Here is a 22,488-nt window from a genome sequence, read left to right on the forward strand (position 1 = left end):
TCAGCTTCTACTGTCTCAGATTCTGATGTAGGAACCTAGACTTGTTCTTCCTCATCAGATTCATCTCTCAAAATCATCCTTCTTCTTCTCCTTGGTAGAGATTTAGGCACATAGATAGTTCTTTTGGTTTTGGGCCTAGAGGATGTGTCAGATTTTACAACTGACACCTTTTGAGAAGTACCAGAGGTTGGTTTGGATTTGAGAGGTGAGGTTCTGATAGTAGGTGCTGATGATTGTGGTTGAGAGGATTGTGCTGGTTGATAGTAGGTTCTGATGGTAGGCTGTGGTTGAGTATTGGAAGTCTAGGTTGGTGGAGGTTGAGAAGTAGTAGGCTGTGTTGGTGCAACATTAGGATATATGGTTGTGTATGTGTGAGGATCAGAATTTACTAAGAACTGTTTTACAGATAGAGGAATTTGAAGGGGTCTTAGTATATCCTTCTTATTATCAGCAGATAATAAGTCTGTGAAAGCCCTTTTATGAAGTTTAAAGGGTTGAATCAAGTCACTAAAGGCTTGGGGCTTATCAGAACAACAAAAACTATAAATAAGCTGACAGAACCTAGCAAAGTAAACAGTATTTGGGTCCTCTTTCAACCTATCCCCAATAAAACCCAAAATAGCAGTAGCATAATCAAAATGAGTTTGATTAAGTGCATACCCTATTTGCTGACTCAGAATTGGAATAACATCAAAATTTGAGCATTTGTTGGCAAAGGCTCTGGTGATGCAGTCGAAAAAGAAGCTCCACTCCCTTCTAGTGTATGGCCTCTTCAGTTGTCCCAGCTTGGACAGACTTTTCTCATAGCCAAGTTTGACCATCATACTCTGTAAAAGTGTATCCTCAATCTGAGCATTGAAAGTACAATTTTCTGGCAAATGGAGAGCTTGTCGAACAGTAGACAGGGGAATCAGGTGCTCATCTTCCCCAGTTGTGAAAATGATGCTTGGAGACCCATCTTCACCACCATCATCATAGACTGCAGTCCTCCAAAACTCCAGTATTTGTGTTCATGAGAGTGCTTATGGTTGGGTCAAAGCATACCCAATCTCACTGCGAGCAAGAAAGTCTTGAATGAAGTGAAGATCTGAAGGAGTATCGTCCTTGCTGAGAATAGCCATGTAGTTGTTGGGGACGAACTTGGCTCCATTAAAGATAACGTCCTTTGGTGCCATTTTTGTGAGAAATTAAGTGAGAAGTTGTGTGTTCACAAGGTGTTTGATAAAATGCCTGTAAGAAAGTCCGTCAGAAAATAGAGAGAAAAAGAGAGAGAGTAAAAGAAATAAGAGATAAGATAAGAGAGAAGTTAAAAGATTTGTATAATCTTTTATCTCTAATATTTATACTCTTCCCATTCAACGACTATTTTTGGAAGTAAAACAGACATTTTACACCTGGCAGCATGTAAACATTCAAAACATTATTAGTGGGCACGGTAAACGTGCAGTAATTATTGCTCACATGCGGTTACCAAAACAAACACGCAACCCATTAACCAAATCATTATCACTGTTTTTATCTCACTTAATTATTTTCCTGTGAAATATAACCGTTACAATAAATACTTAAAATAAGTCAAGCAATTAAAATGTGACACGTAAGCATCAGAGTTTGCATCAGAACTTGACTATTATCAGAATTTAACGGTCATCAGAATATGGCTTCTGTACTCGGAAAAATGAATTACTGTTTCTGTGATTCTTCACACAAATACTGACTGGTTTCTTCACAGTTTAATCATCAGAACATAATCAGAACTTGTTGTTATTCCCAGTGGACTAACAATGAGATTTACAGAAGGGGGGTTGAATGTAAATCTCAAAACTTTTTCAAGTTTTGAGCAGTTTGTAAGGTTAAGTGTTTGAGTGATCAAATGTGTGTGAATTGCTTGGAGCTGATGCAGACAGATATATATTCAAACACAAATGTAATGAACACAAAGAACTTAAAACTTTTCTGGTGGATTTGTTGTTCCACCAGAGATGTGTTATTTCAGAAAATCTGTGATTCAAAATTAAATCACAGCTGCTTCCTAGTACAAACTAGATGATTTTCTCTCTTGATATTTCTAAACAGCTCAGGGAAAAATTCACATCTAATTACTAGCTACTACTTGGTTTATATATCACCAAGTTTACAAGTGAAGACAAAGATAAAGTACAATAAGACAATAGTTCTCCACTTGTTTCTATTCCATTTTTATCCAGTGTAATATGGAATTATCTGTTGACTTTCCATTTTGAACCAGACTAAAAACGGCTGCTTTTTCTGCTGTTCCTGAAATAGGCTACCACATCTCTGTCAATCCATGTGCCTCTGTCAGCTTTGTTAACTGTCACTATCAACTGCTATGAGACTGAGCATCCGTTGAAGCTTTCATCCATTGATGGCTTTATCCGTTGATGCTCTAGCAGTTGAAGCTTTATCCGTTGAAGCACTTATCCGTTGATGGATATTATCCGTTGAAGCATTAGAGACATCCGTTGAAGCTTTGTTTTTTATCCGTTGAAGGTCTTCAATATCCGTTGACACTTCTTCACTTATACAAAATTACAAGGCATGAAATATTTACAATTAGCCCTCCTATTTGTACATCCATTAGTAGTCAACATGACTGATTATTTCCTAACAACATCTAAGAATTACAGCTTGAAACCAGAGAGTGAAATGTGCTACAATACCAAACTTATTGCTAAGTAAGGCTACTCCTTCAACGGATAGCCAAGATGGTCTTATCCGTTGAGGCTACAAACACTAGATTTCTACTTAAGTGTTTTGCTTAACTTATCATCAAACTAATACACATATTCCTAACAATCTCCCCCTATTTATGTCTACTAGAACTGTAGGTATAAATTTGGGTTTAGCTTGATGATAACAAAACACTTAACAAATATATAAACTGTAACAAAGCAGAAATTCAAAAGTGCTACAAAAGTGTATATGCTGAGATGAAATTGAAGAAATACATTGTTTCCAAGGGTGCTCCTTTAGCCTGAGCAAATTACTTTCTTTTCCTTTGATCCCTGGTTTTCTTTCCTAGCCTCCTGTCATTCTCCTCTATTTGAAGTTGAAGTTGTCTGTAGAATTCAGCTTCATCTTCTTCATTGATATCTAACTTAGACTGCATATCCTTGAGAGTTTCATTACTGACAATCTTTAGCTGATCTTCAATTCTGAAAAATCTTCTGACTCCTTTGTTGTCTCTGAACTCCATCAACCAATGAGGTGATTTGTGAATTGTAATACCTCTCTCTTGAATGAGTAAAGTTCTAGGCAAGGCATTTGGCTTCCTCCAAGTTTTCCTTATGTTGGCAATCTTGTTGAGAATCTCAGTCCTGGCAGTCCTGGTAAAGCCAGAATCCTTTTGTATGGCTGAGTAGACTCTAATCAAGGTAGAGTAGCCTTCATTCAGAATTCTGTGAAGAGGCCATGTTCTTTCCCCAGCTCCTTTGTATTTGAACACTAGTCTTTCTGGTAGCTGTCTGTAGGCAGCTATTCCCCTTACATCTTCCAGCTCATCCAGATAGAGTTCAATGTCTGAAAATTCTTTTATGTCACAGATGTGAACATAATCATCTTTAGAGGTTTGAGGTTTAGGCTTAGGCTTCTGTGTGAATTTGATTGAGGCTTTAGAGGGTGTTGATTTAGTTCTTCTTTTCTGCTTCTTTGGTGGTGTAAAAGAGGTTAGGAAGGTGGACAATTTGATGGTGTCCCAATCAATTGGTTCCTCTTTGGGAATGATTGTTTCACCATGAATGTTTATGAAGGGGTCAGGTACAATGGGTTCAGGAATAGAGGGTAGTGGTTTGGATATTGATTGGTTTTCTTCAGTCTCATCTACCATCTTTCTCTTTGCATTGACCTTCTTTCTATTCCCTTTCTGCCATTCTTCCTTACTTCTTTCCTCCATCGCAGTACTAACCATGTCCCCCATAGCTCTATCTTCACCTTTGTCTTCAGTTTCTTTCTGTTCTTCAGCCTGACTTAACTTTAGCTGTTTTTTAAGCTTTGCTTGTGCTCTTTTGTTAGCCTTTAGCTGTTTGGCTTCTTCCTTCAACCTCTTGGTTTCTTCCCTCTTGGCTATTGAGAATTTGGGATGTCCTTGCATCACATAGATGCTCTTTCCCTCTCTAAAGATAACAACCTTGTTCCTCCTTACAGCCTCATCCATGTTCTCTTTGAGCTTTATGATACTTCTACCCAAAAGCTTGTCTTCATCAGGCTTTGGAAGAGGAAAATCCACTCCTTTCATTTGAGCAAGGCTTAGAGGATTCTTTGTAGAGTCCTTGTTGAAGCTGTTGTTGGGCTTGAGAACCATAGGTTGCAGATCTTTGAAAGAAGTTTCTCCATCCTTATGCCTCCCTACTGGCTTGAGTTCCATAATAATTGATTCCACTTTTGTGCTATGCTTCACAGATTGTGATTGAGAAGTTGTAGAACCAAATATTAGTTGCATCTTTTCATCAATCTTCTTCCTTTGCTCTTTGCATTGCAATTCAGCTGCTGCTATCTGGATTAGATCAATTCCATCTAGCTTTCCTTAGACTTGAATTGGTGGAGAAGTTGTGATGACAGGAACTAGCACTTGAGAAATCTGAACTGTTGTTGTTGTAGATGGCTCTCCTTCCCCTTCCCCTTTATTCTCCCCCTTTTTGTTATCATCAAGGGTAGGGGTCAAGCCTTGTGCTTTTGCCAGCTGCATCAGTAGATTTGTTTGAGTTTGTTGATTCTGAAGAATGGTGACCATAGAGTCTTCAATGATTTGAACCCTATCTTCCAATCTGGCCAGCCTCTTGTCAGCATCAGATGCTTTCCTCAGTCTCCCCAACAAATCTTGCATAGTACCATAGGGTATAACTGAATCCAATTTCTCAGCATTGTAGGATTTCAGATCAGCAATGTCCTGCTTGAGCTCATCCACACTTAGATTTTGCTGGTAATGCTGCAACTGCAAGAGATGCAGAGATTCCAGATGAGCTTGAAGAATTGCCTTGGTACCAGCATCTTGAGTCTCCTGAAAGGCCTTCTGAATTGTCATGACTTGTCTGACCAAAGTGACACCAAATTCTCCTGGTGTTGGTGATTTGGCCAGTGCCCATTCAGGAAGAGCAGGAGCAGAACTTGGGCCTTCTACTCCCCCTAAGTTCATGCTCTCATTCAAAAAATTAGAGTCATCATCATTAGAATTTACTCCAAATTCTTCAGATGGCTCACCAGCTTGAGAAGGCAGCCTGTTGACAGCAGCTTTGTCTCTGAGAAGAGATTCTGAAGTGTGTACAATGTGTAGTGTCTGTTCTGCCTACACATTGCCCTGAGCATCCAAAAATTGAAAGGCTGAAACAGGGTGAGTAAAAGTGTCAGCATCCAAGGAAATGTTATCAATAACAGCTTTGTAATGTTGCTGAAATTGTCTTTCCTTATCTGCATCATCCACTTTCATTAACTCACTAGCAATGGCTGGATCCACCCTTATAGCTTCTGTACCTGCCTTTCTCTCAATTTCTCTCTGTTCTTGCATCAGGGGCTCCCCCTGGCTCACACACACCCTCACACCCTCACCCTCACCTTCTAAGGTGGCACTCCTCTCACTCACTTTTGCCATGCTGGAAGAAATAGCATGCATATGGTGACTCTCAACCTCTCCTTTTGCCTGGGAGCAACCCAGCCTCTCACTCAAAAAATCACTCCTTTCCCTCAAACCTAAAAGTGATTGTACAGTTGCCATGTCCTCTACAGTTGAAATTGTTTCTGTTAAGTGTGTAGAGACCATCAACGGATAGGGAATATCCGTTGAAGTGGAAACTGATGGTATCAACGGATAACTGTTGTTAAGCTTATCCGTTGAAGAACAACCACTTGTTAACGGATGAGAGATATCCGTTGAAGAAGGAAAAGATGTAGATATAGAAAGTGACATAATTGTTGAATCTGTGTGGATTGATTTTAAGTGTGGTGACACAGATTCTGCAACTACATCTGAAAGAATTGGCTGATGATCCAACAAATCATCTAAAAGATGATGATCACCAGGTTTTGAGTGGGGCTTCTCCCTGAGTTTTAATGAGGGAGAATCAGGAATTGATGTGAATATCATATCCACATCCAGAGAGGGTGTTGGAGAGTTTGATGAATGGTGTGTTTCTATATTGAGAGAATGGGGCTGTGATTCCACATTTGCTGGAACCAAATCAAGCTGAATTTGAGAAGGCACAGATACTGGTGGATGTATCTGTGCTGTGTGTGTCCCTTGTGTGGAAACTAGGGTTTTGGCCTTCTTCTTCCTTGAAAAGGCTTGAATTGGTGAATGTGTAGTTTCAGTGTCCTACCAAACCCTTGAAACTAGGGTTTTGTTCTTTGTCCCTGGTTGAGGACTATTTTCAATAGTTACATCCTTTTGGGAGGATGCAACTAGGGATGTGCTGGACTCCTTTTGAACCACCACAGTCTTTTGAGAGACTGTGGCTTGGCTGGTTTGGGTACCACTCACCTCTCCCACCTTATCTTGGGGGGCTTTTTGATGTTCACCCATCCCCTCACCACTCACACCCTGTTCACTCCCTTCAGGGTTTATGGTAGTTGTTACAACTGTTGTCTTTTGAGAAACAACAGAGGTAGGTTTCTTTGACTTGACTTTGGAAACTTTAGATTTGGTGGCTTTGGTAGGAGCCTGTTTGGACAATGACACAGGTTCCATAGCCACACTAGAAGGCAAAGAAACATTGGGGTTGCCGTTCAGGAATAAATAAAACTGTAGAAATTCTGAAAACTACCGTAAATACAAATACATACAACACTGTATATCTGTATCAACGGTTGAGTAAAAGAATCAACGGCTGTGACTCACTGACGTGACACATCAACGGATAAGGTAAATAGTTATCCGTTGATGAACAACACCATTTTATCCGTTGAAGGATAAAATTACCAGAAATGTATTTGTCTTTCAACGGATGACGAATATCCGTTGATAGAACAATTTTGGCTTTCAACGGACAGGGAATATCCGTTGACAGGATAAGTCTTGATTAAAGCCAACTTTTTTCTTGCAGCAAATTCATTTCAGGCTACAAGACAGATTACATAGATGACATAGATTATGAATAGTTAAGCATACCTAACTCACATACTAATCTTGTGAATGTTGATTCATCAAGTGGCTTGGTAAATATGTCTGCAATTTGCTTTTCACTTGGAACAAAGTGAAGTTCCACTGTACCTTTCATCACATGTTCCCTAATGAAGTGGTACTTGATATCAATGTGCTTGGTTCTTGAGTGCTGCACTGGATTTTCAGTAATGGCAATGGCACTTGTGTTGTCACAAAATATTGGAATTTTGTCAACAGTTATACCATAGTCAAATAACTGGTTCCTCATCCATAGTATTTGTGCACAGCAACTACCAGCTGCAATGTACTCAGATTCAGCTGTTGATGTGGAAACAGAATTCTGCTTCTTGCTGAACCATGATATAAGCTTGTTCCCTAGAAATTGACAGGTGCCTGTTGTGCTTTTCCTGTCTATTTTGCAACCTGCATAATCTGCATCTGATTAGCCAATTAGATCAAAACCAGACTCTCTAGGGTACCAAATTCCTAGATTTGGAGTCCCCTTGAGATATCTGAAAATTCTTTTAATAGCCACTGAGTGAGATTCTTTAGGGTCAGCTTGAAATCTAGCACAGAGACATGTAGAAAACATAATATCAGGTCTACTGGCAGTTAAATATAAAAGTGAGCCAACCATGTCTCTATAACTTATAATATCCACAGACTTTTCAGCCTTGTTTAATTCAAGCTTGGTGGCAGTGGCCATGAGAGTTTTTGCAGGTGAACAATCCATTAAGAAATGCACTCTTGACATCCATCTGATAGACTTTGAAATTGGCATTAGCTGCATAGGCTAGAAAGATTCTGATGGCTTCAAGTCTGGCAACTGGAGCAAATGTTTCATCAAAATCTATTCCCTCTTGTTGAGAATAGCCTTTGGCAACCAATCTGGCTTTATTCCTTATGACAATGCCATTTTCATCCATCTTGTTTCTGAATACCCATTTTGTGTCAATAGAACTCTTGTTTTTTGGCTTGGGTACCAGCTTCCATACTTTGTTCCTCTCAAATTGGTTTAGCTCCTCTTGCATTGCTAAAATCCAATCTGGATCCAAAAGAGCTTCTTCCACTCGCTTAGGTTCCTCCTGTGATAGAAAGCTACTATACAGACATTCATCTTGAGTAGCCCTTCTAGTTTGTACTTTTGATGTAGCATCACCAATGATCAGTTCAAAAGGGTGATTCTTGGTCCATTTCCTTTGAGGTGGTAGATTAGCCCTTGATGAGGTTGCCTCAGTATTGTCATGATATGAGATAGAATGTTGATTTGTTGAAACTCCCCCTGAGTTGCTGATCCTTTAAAAGGAATTGGGAGTTCTATCAACTGATGAGGTGAATTGATTATCCGTTGACAGACTGTGATCAACGAATGCTTCGTTATGAACTTCAACGGATGATGCACTTTGTCTTTCAACGGATGCTGCATTGCTTCTTTCAACGGAAGCTGAATTATGACTTTCAATGGATGCAGCATTCTGTGCATTATCCAAAGGCAGACTCTGGTTTCTTCTTGAGATGGCTTCTTCATCATTCTCATCTTCACTATCATCACAATATATCTCAATATTGTCAAATTTGAGTCCTTCATGATGTCCCTCATCTGTTAGTCCATCAATCTTTTTATCATCAAACACAACATGTACAGATTCCATGACAATGTTGGTTCTTAGATTGTAGACCCTATATGATTTTCCAGCAGAATAACCAACAAATATTCCTTCATCAGCCTTTGCATCAAACTTTCCTTTGTGATCAGATTGATTCCTTAAGATGTAGCATTTGCAATCAAAGACATGTAGAAAGTTTAAAGTTGGTTTTCTTCTCTTGAATAATTGATAGGGAGTCATGCATTTTGCTTGATTGATTAGAGAAATATTCTGAGTGTAACATGCACAGTTAACAGCCTCAGCCCAAAAATAAGTTGGGAGTTTTGACTCCTCAAGCATTGTCCTTGCAGCTTCAATTAGTGATCTGTTCTTCCTTTCCACCACACCATTTTGTTGTGGAGTCCTTGGAGCTGAGAACTCATGCATGATCCCATTTTCTTCACAGAACATCTTCATGGTTGAATTCTTGAACTAAGCATTCATATGGAGTGAGAGTGTGTATGTGCAAATGATTAGATAAAGATTAAAGTCTAACAAACTTCAGTATATCTTAAAAATAAAGCATAACTAAGAAAAATGCTTAAAATCTGTCATGAATTGTGAAGTCTACTATAGAATAAAGTTATGCAAGAATTCACCTCAACTGTTTGCGCTTATTTTATGCATCTTTTGAAATTCTTTTGACAATTGCTTCTCAGTGTAAATGAGTTACAACTACCTTCAGAATTTATGCTGTTATCAGAATATTTCTCCAGTATTTAGAGAATGTGAAAAGTCACCAAGAAAAAATTGTTTTTCTAATGCATATTACTTAATACCAGCAATGCACTTGGGTCTTCCCTTTCACATATTTACTCTAGATCTCAAAGGAGTACCTGATTTCAATTTTTCTTTTCTTTTATTTTCTTCAGATAAGTGAGGCTTATTAAACATGTAGTTCATCCTTAAGATTTACTGATATCAGAATTTGATAGATAAGAAACAATAATCTAGTTTGTGACTTAGTAATAAGATACACAAAGTAAATTTGACTAAGATCAAAATCAGAATTTGCTTGTGTTATTGATTTCCACATAAATAACTAATTCAAAAATGAGATACATAGTTTGTTAAAGACTACTAAGTCAGCATCCAACAAGATAATCCTCATTGGATTGAATAGTCACAGATATTCAAAACACTTTCAGAGTTTATAGAATCACATCAGATAATAAGCAGTGTTTAATATGTTACAATTTAAGCACAGATTACATGGAGATAAGAAAATCTGTAAACACTGATCATAAAGTCTGATGCATGAGAACAAAAACTAAACAGATTTTGAGAAAAAACCTGAAACCATTCCAAGTTCATTTACCAGTCTTGTAAAGGTAGCTTCACATAGTGGTTTTGTGAAGATATCTGCTAGTTGTTGATCTATTGGAACAAAATGCAATTCCACTGTACCATCCATCACATGTTCCCTTATGAAATGGTACCTAATGCTGATGTGCTTTGTCATTGAGTGTTGAACTGGATTTCCTTTCATAGCAATAGCACTTTGATTATCACAGTAAATAGGTATTTTAGTTAATTCTAACCCATAGTCCAGTAACTGATTCTTCACCCAAAAAATCTGTGCACAACAGCTTCCTGCAGCAATATATTCTGCTTCTGCAGTTGATGTGAAAATTGATTTCTGTTTCTTGCTAAACCAAGAAACTAATCCGCCTCCAAAAAATTGGCAGTTTTCACTAGTGCTTTTCCTGTCTATTTTGCATCCTGCAAAATCTGCATTTGAGTAACCTATTAGCTTAAAATCTGATTCCCTATGATACCACAATCCTAGATCAGCTGTACCCTTGAGGTACTTGAAAATTCTTTTCACAGCTATTAGATGAGGTTCTCTTGAATTAGCCTGAAATCTTGCATAAAGACATGTGGAATACATGATATCAGGTCTACTTGCAGTCAAATATAGAAGTGAGCCAATCATACCTCTATAGTTATTAATATCTACTGATGCTCCAGTGTCTTTATCAAACTTTGTGGCTGTGGCCATGGAAGTGGATGTAGTTGAAATGTCTTGCATTTCAAATTTCTTGAGTAAATTTCTGGTGTACTTAGATTGATTTATGAAAGTACCTTCTTCAGTTTGCTTAACTTGAAGTCCCAGAAAATAGCTAAGTTCTCCCATCATACGCATTTGATATTTTGACTGCATTAGCTTTGAAAATCTTTCACAAAGTTTTATATTTGTAGAGCCAAAAATGATATCATCAACATATATCTGTACCAAAAGTAAGTCCTTTACATGGTTGAGGTAGAATAAAGTCTTGTCAAATGTGCCTCTGTGAAATCCACTTTCCAGAAGAAATTGAGTCGGAGTCTCATACCATACTCTAGGAGCTTGCTTAAGACCATAAAGTGTTTTGTCAAGCCTGTAGACCTGATTTGGAAATTTTGGATCTGTAAAGCCTGGAGGTTGTTCAACATATACCTCTTCTTCCAATTCTCCATTGAGAAAAGCACTTTTCACATTCATTTGAAAGACTTTAAATTTCTTGTGAGCAGCATAAGCCAAAAAGATTCTTATGGCTTCCAATCTAGCAACTGGAGCAAATGTTTCATCATAGTCAATACCCTCCGGTTGAGAGTAACCTTTAGCAACCAACCTTGCTTTGTTTCTTGTAACTATGCCATCACTGTCAGTTTTGTTTCTGAACACCCATTTTGTGCCAACAATAGACCTGTTCTTTGGTCTTGGCACTAGGGTCCAGACTTTATTTCTTTCAAATTCATTTAACTCTTCCTGCATTGCTTGCACCCAATCAGCATCTTGAAGAGTTTCTTCCACTTTCTTTGGTTCAGTCTGAGATAGAATTGAATGATAGAGACATTCATTTGTTGTTGCTGTTCTAGTTCTGACATCTGCTTCAGGATCTCCAATTATTTAATCAGGTCTATGTGATTTAGTCCACTTCCTTACAGATGGAAGTTGATCTCTAGAACTGGATCCTCCCCCATGATCCATGCTGTCTCCAACAGCATTTTCTGATGCCCCCCTGAATTTATGCTCTCTGAGATTCCAGAATTTGAGTTGGATCCTTCAGGAATTGAAGAATCAGAGTTTCCAGAATTGTCAGAATTTGACTCATCAGCACTTGATGAATCAGATTTTGAAGAGCCAGTGGCTGGTTCTGATGCTTCTTGAGAGTCTTGAGATGTGGTATGATCATCAGCTTGCACCCCCTGAACAGGGGCATTTTACTTTGGAGCAATTACCACAGTTTCAATGACATCAGAATTTAACCCATCAGAACTTACAGGATCAGGATTTAGGTCATCAGAATTTACAGAATCAGAATTTACATCATTTTCAAATCTCAGCTGATCATGTTCATTGAAATCTTCAAGTCCAGTAATCTTTTTATCATCTAAAGATACATTAATAGATTCCATGACAACCCTTATTCTAAAATTGTACACTTTGAAAACTTTTGTGGAAAGTGGATATCCAACAAAAATTCCTTCATTAGCTTTTAGATCAAATTTTGACAGCTGTTCAGGATGAGTCTTAAGAACAAAACACTTGCATCCAAATACATGAAAGTATTTCAGATTTGGCTTCTTTTTCTCCACCATCTCATATGGTGTTTTTCCATGCTTGTTTATGAGTATAGTATTCTGTGTAAAACAAACAGTCTGCACAGCTTCAGCCCAAAAGTAGGTTGGTAGCTTTGCTTCATCAAACATAGTTCGTACAGTTTCAATAAGAGTCCTGTTCTTTCTTTCTACAACTCCATTCTGCTGTGGAGTTCCAGGTGCAGAAAAATCCTGCTTTATTCCATGCTCTTTGCAGAACTCTTCAATGATTAAATTCTTGAACTCAGTGCCATTATCACTTATTATTATTTTAACAGAATCTTTGACTAACTTATCCAGCTGTCTGACATGATCAGTTAGAGTAGATGCAGTTTCATTCTTCTTGTGCAAGAAATTCACCCAAGTGTATCTTGTGAACTCATCCACTATAACCATAGCATATTTCTTCTTTGCAATAGACATGACATTGACTGGACCAAATAGATCAACATGCAGTAAGTGATAAGGCTCAAGAATTGAGGATTCAGTTTTACTCTTGAATGCAGATTTTCTTTGTTTTGCCTTTTGACATGAGTCACAAAGACCATCAGGAGCAAATATTGATTTTGACAGTCCTCTCACAAGATCTTTCTGTACTAGCTCATTTATGTTGTTGAAATTTAAATGAGAGAGTCTCTTGTGCCAATTCCAGTTTTCTTCAATTGATGCTCTGCTTAACAGACAAATTGCAGAACCATCAGAATTTGTTGAAAGTCTGGCTTCATATATGTTACCATGTCTATAACCTTTCAGAACCACTTTGCCTGTAGAATTACTTACAACTTCACAGTGTTCTTCAAAGAAATCCACATCATAACCTCTGTCACAGATTTGACTCACACTTAGCATATTCTTTAAACTCCAATAGAACCTGGTAAACACAGAATTTATCTTGAAAAAATTCCTAATGGGTTGATCATAAATAAACAAAATATATAAAAATACCAGGCTCTATTTACCTGGTCTATATTTCTGTCTGAAGCAAGTTTTATCATAATTTCCAACTTTTCCATCTTTACATAAATTGGATCATTGTACTTGCAGAAAAACACCTAGCCGGTTACACATTTTATAATACACCCCATCAATATTCAAATAAATGTTAGATTAAGCAAAAGATGAGTTACAAAAAATCACTTATATGGGCCTTGGATAGGCAAACAAATCCCGTTTTATTACCTTGATTTCATGAGCAAGAATTGTAGGCCGTCTTTGTACAATAAGGTTTATGTTTCGCAGTGCAACATACTTAATCTCAGGTTCTGCAAACAGTAATGTCACAAGAGGTGGAGCCATTTTCTTACAAAGGTTACGAACCACATACGGACTGCTTATAAGTTCCATTTTTTGAAGAATCATCTGAACAGAAAAATAATGACTAATTGAACTACAGTCTACGAGTAATAGCAATACAGAGAGTAACAATACGAAAAACATTAATTTGAAACTCCTGGGCCAGCTTTATCCACAAAGTCTGATAACAGGGCTTTATTTCCAGTTATATGTCCTGAACATCCACTGTCCAGAACCAGGATGTTTTTCTTGTTGCCCTGCAATCACAAAGACCACTATTGATTAGTTTTAAGGACCCAAACTTGCTTGGATCCTTTGGCCTTATTAAGTTTGTTAGCATTTGCAGCGGATTTAGTTTCAGAGTTTATGCTAACATGTTTTTTATCAGAGTTTATATCAGACTGTGAAGAACAAGGATTTTGTGGTTTAAATCTAACAGACCGACTCTTAACTCCTGATTTAGAAGGTAAAGAATTTATATCTTTATTTTTCCTGCAAAAAGAAGCAAGATGGTTACAGTTTCCACAATTATAGCATTTCACATTTGAGTTGTCTCCTCTGTCAGACTTTCCTCCTTTGCCTTCAGACTTTCTGAACCCTTTCTTGTCAGAACTTTCACCTTTCCTGAAAAACTTATTATCCTTTCTGAATTTCTTGTAGGCAATCTTTGTGATACCCTTCACCATAAGAGCACATAGTTGCATCATCTCTGCATCAACATCCACTTCAGATAAATTTTCAGGTTCTGAATCATCATCATCAGAATCTGATGACTCTGAATCAGACTGTATAATGAGAGCCTTTCCTTTTGCCTTCCTAGAGACAATTGGCTTTTTCTTCAGGCTTTAAAGCAACTGTCTTAGACTTCCCTCCATGGCTCTTCTTTCTTTGCTCCATTTCAAGTTCATGAGTGTTGAGCATTCCATAGATTTTATCAAGAGACATATCAGCAAGTTGATAATTGTCTCTTATTGTAGTAGCTTTCAAATCCCACTTTTCAGGAAGAGCTAGTAGGAATTTCAGATTTGAATCTTCTTGATCATATTCCTTATCTACTAGTGACAGATCATTCAACAGCTTTGTGAATCTGTCATATGTATCTGTTAGTGACTCATCAGATTTTGAGTCAAAGTGCTCATACTCCTGTGTGAGTATTGTCTTTTTGTTCTTTCTGATGGCATTGGTTCCTTGACATCTCACTTCCAATGCATTTTAGATTTCTTTTGCAGTCTTGCATCCAATCACCCTGTTTGACATGACATTGTCAAGTGCACTATGAAGCAAGTGTCTTACTTTTGCATCCTTGCCTAGTGAAGAGATGTCTTCAGTGGTGTATTCTCTCTTTTCTTTGGGAATCATCCTCTGTGGCTTATTCTCAACTGCAACAGAAAGCTTTGTGGGCTTGTATGGACCATCATTAATTCTGTCTAAATATTATGGATCTGTAGCTTCCAGAAACATGGCCATCTTCACACTCCATACAGGGTACTCAGACACCCTGAGCATAGGAACCCTGATGGATTCATAACTACTGGTGTTATGAATGGGTTGAACCTTTGGAAGTTCTTGAGGGTCTGGTATTCTTGCTTGTTCAGACATGATTGATTGTTTGTTTGGATCTTAACTGTTTGTAAGCTCAACAGATTGACTCTGATATCACTTGTTAGGCCTCAATGATACTATAGAAGGAGGTTGAATATAGTATCTACAATCATTTCGATTATGAACATAAGTATGTAACAGAAAACAAGTTTATTCAATATATCAAACTCTGTTACAGTAGGTTAATCTACTCTCTCAGTGATGTATGTTATCACTAAGAGCTGCTAGGATTACAAAGAATAATATTCTCGTGAATGATAACACCTATAGTGTAAACCCTAAGCTGTGTTTATATAGTACACAGTTACAAGATATATTCTAATTGATATGAAATATATCTCTTCCTAAAATATATCAATCAGATATTATCTTTTTACGAGTCTTTTAGTCGTCCAACTCCTAAAGCATATCTTCCTTTGTTTAGTCCAGATCCTCTCCTAGAAATCAGCCGCACTTTACTTCTGAAGCATATCCTTCCTTAAGTTCTGATATCACAAGTTCTGATACCTTAAGTTGTGATATCTTCCTGTCTTCAGTAAATCCTGATTTCCAGCTGAGTCCTGATAAGTCCTAATATTAAGTTCTGAAACTAAACACATCAGATTAGTCATGACATCACAAATATATCTAACAGTGGAGGACCCCTATATACTGAATATGCCCCACTGCGAAACAAAGTCCCCCCACCTCTTCGCGGGCTTGTCACCTGGTTTTTCTCCTTCACCCTGACTGCAAGTTCCATTGCTTGTTCCAGGCTTACGGGGTGTAACATACGCAGGGCCTGTTTGGCACGCTACTTATAAGCCACTTATGGCTTATAAGCCCTTAACAGCTTATCGACGAGTGTTTGTCGACCCAACTTATAAGCTGAATTTACAACTTATAAGCTGATAAGTTGAAAGTTAGCAGTGACGTACTTTTTTCCAACTTATTTTCATTTTTTCACTTTTTTCTAAAGTTTTGATTTTAAAATATAAATTTTTAAATATTTTCTAATTTAAGATTCATGAACTAAGATAATTATATTTAATAATTATTTGTTTTAATTCATTTAAGTAAAAAAAATTCTGACTTATAAGTAAATTTATCCAAACACTTATAGAACTTATAAGTATTTATCAACTTATCACTTATTTCGCACTTAATTATTTTAAGTCATAAGTTACTTATTTTAAGATTTCTCAAACGGGCACGCACTTCCACTTTAACCTCCTCCCTTAACCCGTTTATAAACTGTCCAAGCACACAACTTCGAGAAGGCCCTCCAAGGGTGCTGCAGTTTCGATAAACCTCCGTTTATACTCCGTCACTGAAGTTGTTTGCACCGGAGCCAACCACTGCTCGTATAAAGATCCTCCACTTGCTGATCTAAAATGTCTTAAAATAAACATACGCAGATCTGCCCACCTTCGAATGGGGTGACATTTATTCTCCCATTGATACCACCTCAAGGCCTCCCCTACCATTGCCACCGCAGCCGCTTCCAACATCTCCTCCTCCGATAGATGGTAGAAATTGAAGTAGCGTTCTACTTGCAACACCCAACCATCAGGATCACTCCCATCAAGGATAGGTATATCCAACTTACGGTACCTTCAATTTCCGGTTCCTACCCCAGTACCGCCTCCAATAACACTACCACCTCCTATCGTTCTGCCTCCACCGCACCCTAAATCGTACCCCCCATATACTTGAGACCCCCTACATCTGCGAACCTTGGCCCATCGGCATTGAAATCATTTGACTAATCACTTGTGAGGTACTTCGCTCCATCTTCTCTCCTTGACCCACCTTCTTTCTGGCCAATGCCGTTCGCACCTCTGCTTGAAACTATAGCTGTTCATTCCTCATCGTGTTTATCAACGATTCATGATATTCCCTGCTTCGATTAATTCGTCCTTCCAGTCGCCCCGACATTGATTCAAACTCTGCCCCAAACTTCTTCGCCACCATCGTTTGCCTTCCATCACAACCTTCGTCAACGACTGCTTCATGGCCTCAATCGCCTTATCCACTGTTTTCGTTACTAGATCTTTTATCTCCTCTTCCATATTTGCAAACTTCTCTTCAATCGTATCCATTCTTTGCGCCGCAGTTGGAGGTCCCATCAGCTCTAATGCTCTGATACAACTTGAGATGCTTTTACTTAATAATCAGAGATAAATTGACTGAAACAAGCATAAACAAGCTGGATTGATGTACGAATTAAACGATTACAAGGATATCTGGATTTTTGAGAGGCCAGTGCTCTCCTAGGGTTTTGAAATGAAAAGACAATACAATATATTCGATGCCCTAATTCCCCTTCTTCCCTTCTCTAATACTTTCCTTTTACTTTAGTTGTTCTTTTCCTCTTTTACCCTTTGACGTCCTGAATTGACTTTTATTGTTGAATCCCTTTTTTACCCTTGCTCTGTTTCCTTGAGTATGAAATTAGGCCTGTTTCAGGACGAGGCATCACAGTTTTAGGTAATTGACACTATTTACAACATCTCTGTCTGCAATTATAACTTTGCGACTTCAAGTCATGTATTTCCAGAAATCAGCCTCAGGTGTAAATTTATATGAATCAACAAGCCTATATTAGATGAGAATGAACACAAGTTGATGCTTAAAATTTTCCACTAGTCTGTTATTGTTTTGGTTTCTAAAATTAGAAAATTATACATCGTGCATTCATAATTGGTTGGTTGTATCAGTAATTGTATGTGTCTCTTTTGTCTTAACTTTTATTATATTTGTTCAGGTGGGGTCAAGTTTTCATATTGGATGCACTTTCGAAGTACAAGGCTGCTGATGCTCGTGAAGCTGAAAGTATTGTGGAGCGTGTTACTCCACGTTTACAACATGCGAATTGTGCTGTTGTCCTTTCAGCTATTAAGGCAAGTCGATGTCCTTCAAATTAATGTTTTTCGTATTGTTACTCTCTGTATTGCTATTACTCGTAGACTGTAGTTCAATTAGTCATTATTTTTCTGTTCAGATGATTCTTCAAAAAATGGAACTTATAAGCAGTTCGGATGTGGTTCGTAACCTTTGTAAGAAAATGGCTCCACCTCTTGTGACATTACTGTCTGCAGAACCTGAGATTCAGTATGTTGCACTGCGAAACATAAACCTTATTGTACAAAGACGGCCTACAATTCTTGCTCATGAAATCAAGGTAATAAAACGGGATTTGTTTGCCTATCCAAGGCACATATAAGTGATTTTTTGTAACTCATCTTTTGCTTAATCTAACATTTATTTGAATATTGATGGGGTGTATTATAAAATGTGTAACCGGCTAGGTATTTTTCTGCAAGTACAATGATCCAATTTATGTAAAGATGGAAAAGTTGGAAATTATGATAAAACTTGCTTCAGACAGAAATATAGACCAGGTAAATAGAGCCTGGTATTTTTATATATTTTGTTTATTTATGATCAACCCATTAGGAATTTTTTCAAGATAAATTCTGTTTTTACCAGGTTCTATTGGAGTTCAAAGAATATGCTACAGAAGTTGATGTCGATTTTGTCCGGAGAGCTGTGCGTGCTATTGGACGCTGTGCTATCAAGTTAGAGAGAGCGGCTGAGCGGTGCATTAGTGTTCTACTCGAGCTGATCAAGATCAAAGTGAACTATGTGGTACAGGAGGCTATTATAGTCATCAAAGATATCTTTAGGAGATATCCTAATACGTAAGTTTATCACTCTTTTTCCTTTGAATAAATGATGGCTTTAGGGTTGTATGAGGTAGAGCTCTTGTCGGCTTCTCTTCTGGAAAAATGTAATTTAATTTTAATATTGCCTTGCAGTTATGAGTCCATCATTGCTACGCTATGTGAGAGTTTAGATACTTTAGACGAGCCAGAAGCCAAGGTAATTAAAGCAATACTAGTGTTTGATAGAAAGTGATTGTTTTAATCGTCTACGCACTCTTATATTCTATTATTCATAGGCATCAATGATCTGGATCATTGGTGAATATGCGGAAAGAATTGACAATGCTGATGAACTCCTCGAAAGCTTTTTAGAGACCTTCCCTGAAGAACCTGCTCAAGTTCAGTTACAATTGCTGACAGCGACAGTGAAACTATTTCTTAAAAAACCAACTGAAGGTCCCCAGCAGATGATTCAGGTATTGAAATAATACATGATGGTGTTTAAATCTGTTCTTTCAGGCTCTATTTGATGTTTCTGTTTTTTGCTTTTAAGTAACAGGCAGCGTGGAGGTGCTTGCTTGTCACTTAGTTTTGTTATATATGTAACATTTATAATTATTTTGAAGGTTGTATTAAATAATGCTACAGTGGAGACTGACAATCCAGATTTACGAGATCGTGCATACATATACTGGCGCCTTCTTTCAACTGATCCAGAGGTGAGAAAAATCCTATAAAAATCCAAGAATAGATAAATTACAGAGAGGGAGGGAGGGAGGCCTTTTTGTATCATATCATGTCTCTCGCACTGTTAGGCTCTAGTCATGAAAACTCGGAATCATTTTATAAAGGGAGGCAGAGAGGCCTTTATGTATCATCATGTCTCTCACAACTGTTAGACTCTAGCCATGAAAAGTCGGAATTATTGTATGATTCTTCAGTCTCCATGTAAGAGTTTTGTTTTATGACTCAGGCAGCCAAGGATGTGGTGTTAGCTGAAAAGCCTGTGATAAGTGATGACTCAAATGTCCTTGATCCATCCCTTCTCGATGAGCTTCTTGCCAACATTGCCACATTGTCCTCTGTGTATCACAAGCCCCCAGATGCATTTGTAACTCGTGTGAGAAATACTCAAAGACCCGAAGAAGATGATTACACCAGAGGTGAGACAGGATATTCAGAGGCACCTTCTCAAGGGATCGAGAGTGGAGCATCACCACCACCTTCCTCAAGCATTGCTCATGCTGCAGCACGACAACCTGTCCAAGCAGCACCGGTACCAGATTTACTTGATCTAATGGGGGATGGAAATAGTAGTAGTAATGCTGTTGTAGCTCTGGCTGATGCGTAAGTTCTTACTACCATTTTAATTGTTGCACCAGATTCCAAACTACTGGATAAATCGGATCTATAGTATGATATTTCAATTCAGAATATTGGTCAGAATGTTTTACCCGCATAATATTCTTCTGTTGCTTGCAGCCCCACTCTGCCAATTGTGTTGCCTGCCTCAACTGGTCAAGGTTTACAAATTAGCGCACAACTGATACGGAAAGATGGCCAGATATTCTACAGCATATTATTTGAGAACAATTCACAAGGTCCCCTTGACGGGTTCATGATTCAGTTCAACAAGAATACATTTGGCCTTGCGGCTGCTGGGCCACTTCAGGTACCATCATTTTCAACTGGAACATGGGTTTCACTATCAAAAAGTTCTTGTAATTTCATATATTGCTGTTGTTCAGGTCCCTCAAGTGCAACCCGGGTCATCAGCCAGAACTCTTCTTCCTATGGTTTTGTTCCAAAATGTAACTCCTGGTCCACCAAACACTCTTTTACAGGTTGCTGTGAAAAATTCTCAGCAACCTGTGTGGTACTATAATGATAAAATTTCATTACTGGTTCTTTTTATGGAGGATGGGAGGATGGAGCGCACATCCTTTCTTGAGGTAACAAAAATATGCTCTTTGAATGCCTAATAATGGAAACCATGTTGTAATACTGAATGATTTTCATTATTATATTCGGAAATATAGTACTTGATGTTAGGATATGGTTCAAGTTTATTTGTAGTAATTAATAATATTCTACTGTCTAAAAGATGGACAGCTTTAGAATATCGCCACCAAGTAACATTCTTGTTTTTCGGTGCTCCATTTAAAGCTGCCTATGTTCTTTCTTGGACATATAGTACTTGATGTTCGTATACGGTTTCAAGTTTATTTCTATCCTCAACTAATAATATTCTACTGCCTAAAAGATGGAATTACCACCAAGTAACATTCTTGTATATTATTGTTTTCTGGGGTTGTACTTATTATCTGCCTATATCTTTCGTGAGATAAGTTTGCAACTATTTAACATCTCATATACTGTTGATTTTTTGAAATTGATATCTTTTTTTCCCTACATTACAGACATGGAAGTCATTACCCGACTCGAACGAGGTCTTGAAGGAATTTTCAGGTATCGTGATAAATAGTGTGGAAAGTACACTATACCAGTTGGCTTCGTCAAATATGTTTTTTATTGCAAAGCGTAAGAATGCCAACCAGGAGGTCTTGTATCTCTCTGCCAAGATCCCTAGAGCAATTCCCTTTCTGATTGAGCTGACAACAGTGGTCGGAATTCCGGGTCTCAAGTGTGCGATCAAAACACCTAACCCTGAAATGGCTTCTCTTTTCTTTGAAGCCCTCGAGAGCCTCCTCAAGAGTTAATATACATGCTATACTTCCCCTCTCAATATTTCTTTTTCCGTTTGACTACTAGTCTACTAGCAGTTAGTGTCCGTATCTCCCAAAGCTTTGTTTGTTTGAATATGCTTTTAACTATTGTAGACAACCTCATATAATTGAATTAAGTTCCAGACTCCGAAGCAATTTCTCCGGAAAATGGAACAAAAAGATTAAATGTGACCATAGTGTATTCAAACTAGTGTTGAACTGAGATCAAGCTCTGTTTGTTTCACAATTTTCGCTTCAAGAAAATGTTCCCCCCCCCCTTTTGGTTGGTTTCTGGAAAAATGAAATTATCTTCCATGTTCTTCTGTTTGGTTTTGGGAAAAAAAATACTTTTAAGATTTTTTAATAAAGATAACGAATTTCTGAAAAATAAATTCCTTCAAAAGAGATGTTAAATTTACTCTATTTAACATCAGGCAAACTTTTCCTAAAATTCATCTTGTGCCTGTGGCAGTGGAATTGATCCTAGTCAAATTGAACTATAGTGGTACAACTTTATAATTATTTAGGTGTATTTATGATCGCATGTTATTATATTTATCATATCAAAATTGCAGTAATTTAATAAAATTTGACTTAGTTTTCGTTTGATTTTTTTATTTGATAAAAAAACTAAATAGATGATAATAAGACAATCAATAAAACCAATAATTTCTCTCTGTAATTGTAACTAAAAAACATGACTTATATAGTTCTATGTTTTCTTTAGAAAAATATAACATCCAAAACGCCAAAAGAATAAGAGTATCATTTACACCAGCATCAATTGCAACTGATGCTAAAATCAACAAAGTACAAAAAAAATCCCTGTAATATATTTTTTTTGACAAAATCCCTGTAATATATTTTTTTTGACGGAA

General features: G+C 37.6%; 1 protein-coding gene and 1 long non-coding RNA gene across 3 annotated transcripts in view; one reads left to right on the plus strand and one right to left on the minus strand.

Annotated features, from left to right (window-relative positions):
• The window catches only part of LOC141697282 (beta-adaptin-like protein B), a 33,750-nt gene extending 11,917 nt beyond the window's left edge, over positions 1 to 21,833 (plus strand). For both annotated transcript variants that reach the window (XM_074501576.1, XM_074501574.1), the window contains exons 5-15: positions 17,984 to 18,119; positions 18,221 to 18,400; positions 18,528 to 18,620; positions 18,709 to 18,920; positions 19,038 to 19,101; positions 19,181 to 19,360; positions 19,511 to 19,603; positions 19,858 to 20,231; positions 20,367 to 20,556; positions 20,633 to 20,836; positions 21,305 to 21,833. In XM_074501576.1, coding sequence (XP_074357677.1) covers positions 17,984 to 18,119; positions 18,221 to 18,400; positions 18,528 to 18,620; positions 18,709 to 18,920; positions 19,038 to 19,101; positions 19,181 to 19,360; positions 19,511 to 19,603; positions 19,858 to 20,231; positions 20,367 to 20,556; positions 20,633 to 20,836; positions 21,305 to 21,604 — 2,026 coding nt within the window. In that variant the 3' untranslated portion in view covers positions 21,605 to 21,833. The remainder of the gene's footprint in view (positions 1 to 17,983; positions 18,120 to 18,220; positions 18,401 to 18,527; positions 18,621 to 18,708; positions 18,921 to 19,037; positions 19,102 to 19,180; positions 19,361 to 19,510; positions 19,604 to 19,857; positions 20,232 to 20,366; positions 20,557 to 20,632; positions 20,837 to 21,304) is intronic.
• Positions 13,187 to 13,727, minus strand: LOC141698621 (uncharacterized). The gene is made up of 3 exons (XR_012565186.1): positions 13,522 to 13,727; positions 13,302 to 13,394; positions 13,187 to 13,213 (listed from the first exon to the last, which is right to left on the minus strand). It is a non-coding gene; the product is annotated as an uncharacterized LOC141698621 (long non-coding RNA).
• Positions 21,834 to 22,488: the final 655 nt, after the last annotated feature.

The sequence above is a fragment of the Apium graveolens genome, chromosome 11, assembly GCF_009905375.1.
Source record: "Apium graveolens cultivar Ventura chromosome 11, ASM990537v1, whole genome shotgun sequence".
Classification (NCBI taxonomy): Eukaryota; Viridiplantae; Streptophyta; class Magnoliopsida; order Apiales; family Apiaceae; genus Apium; species Apium graveolens.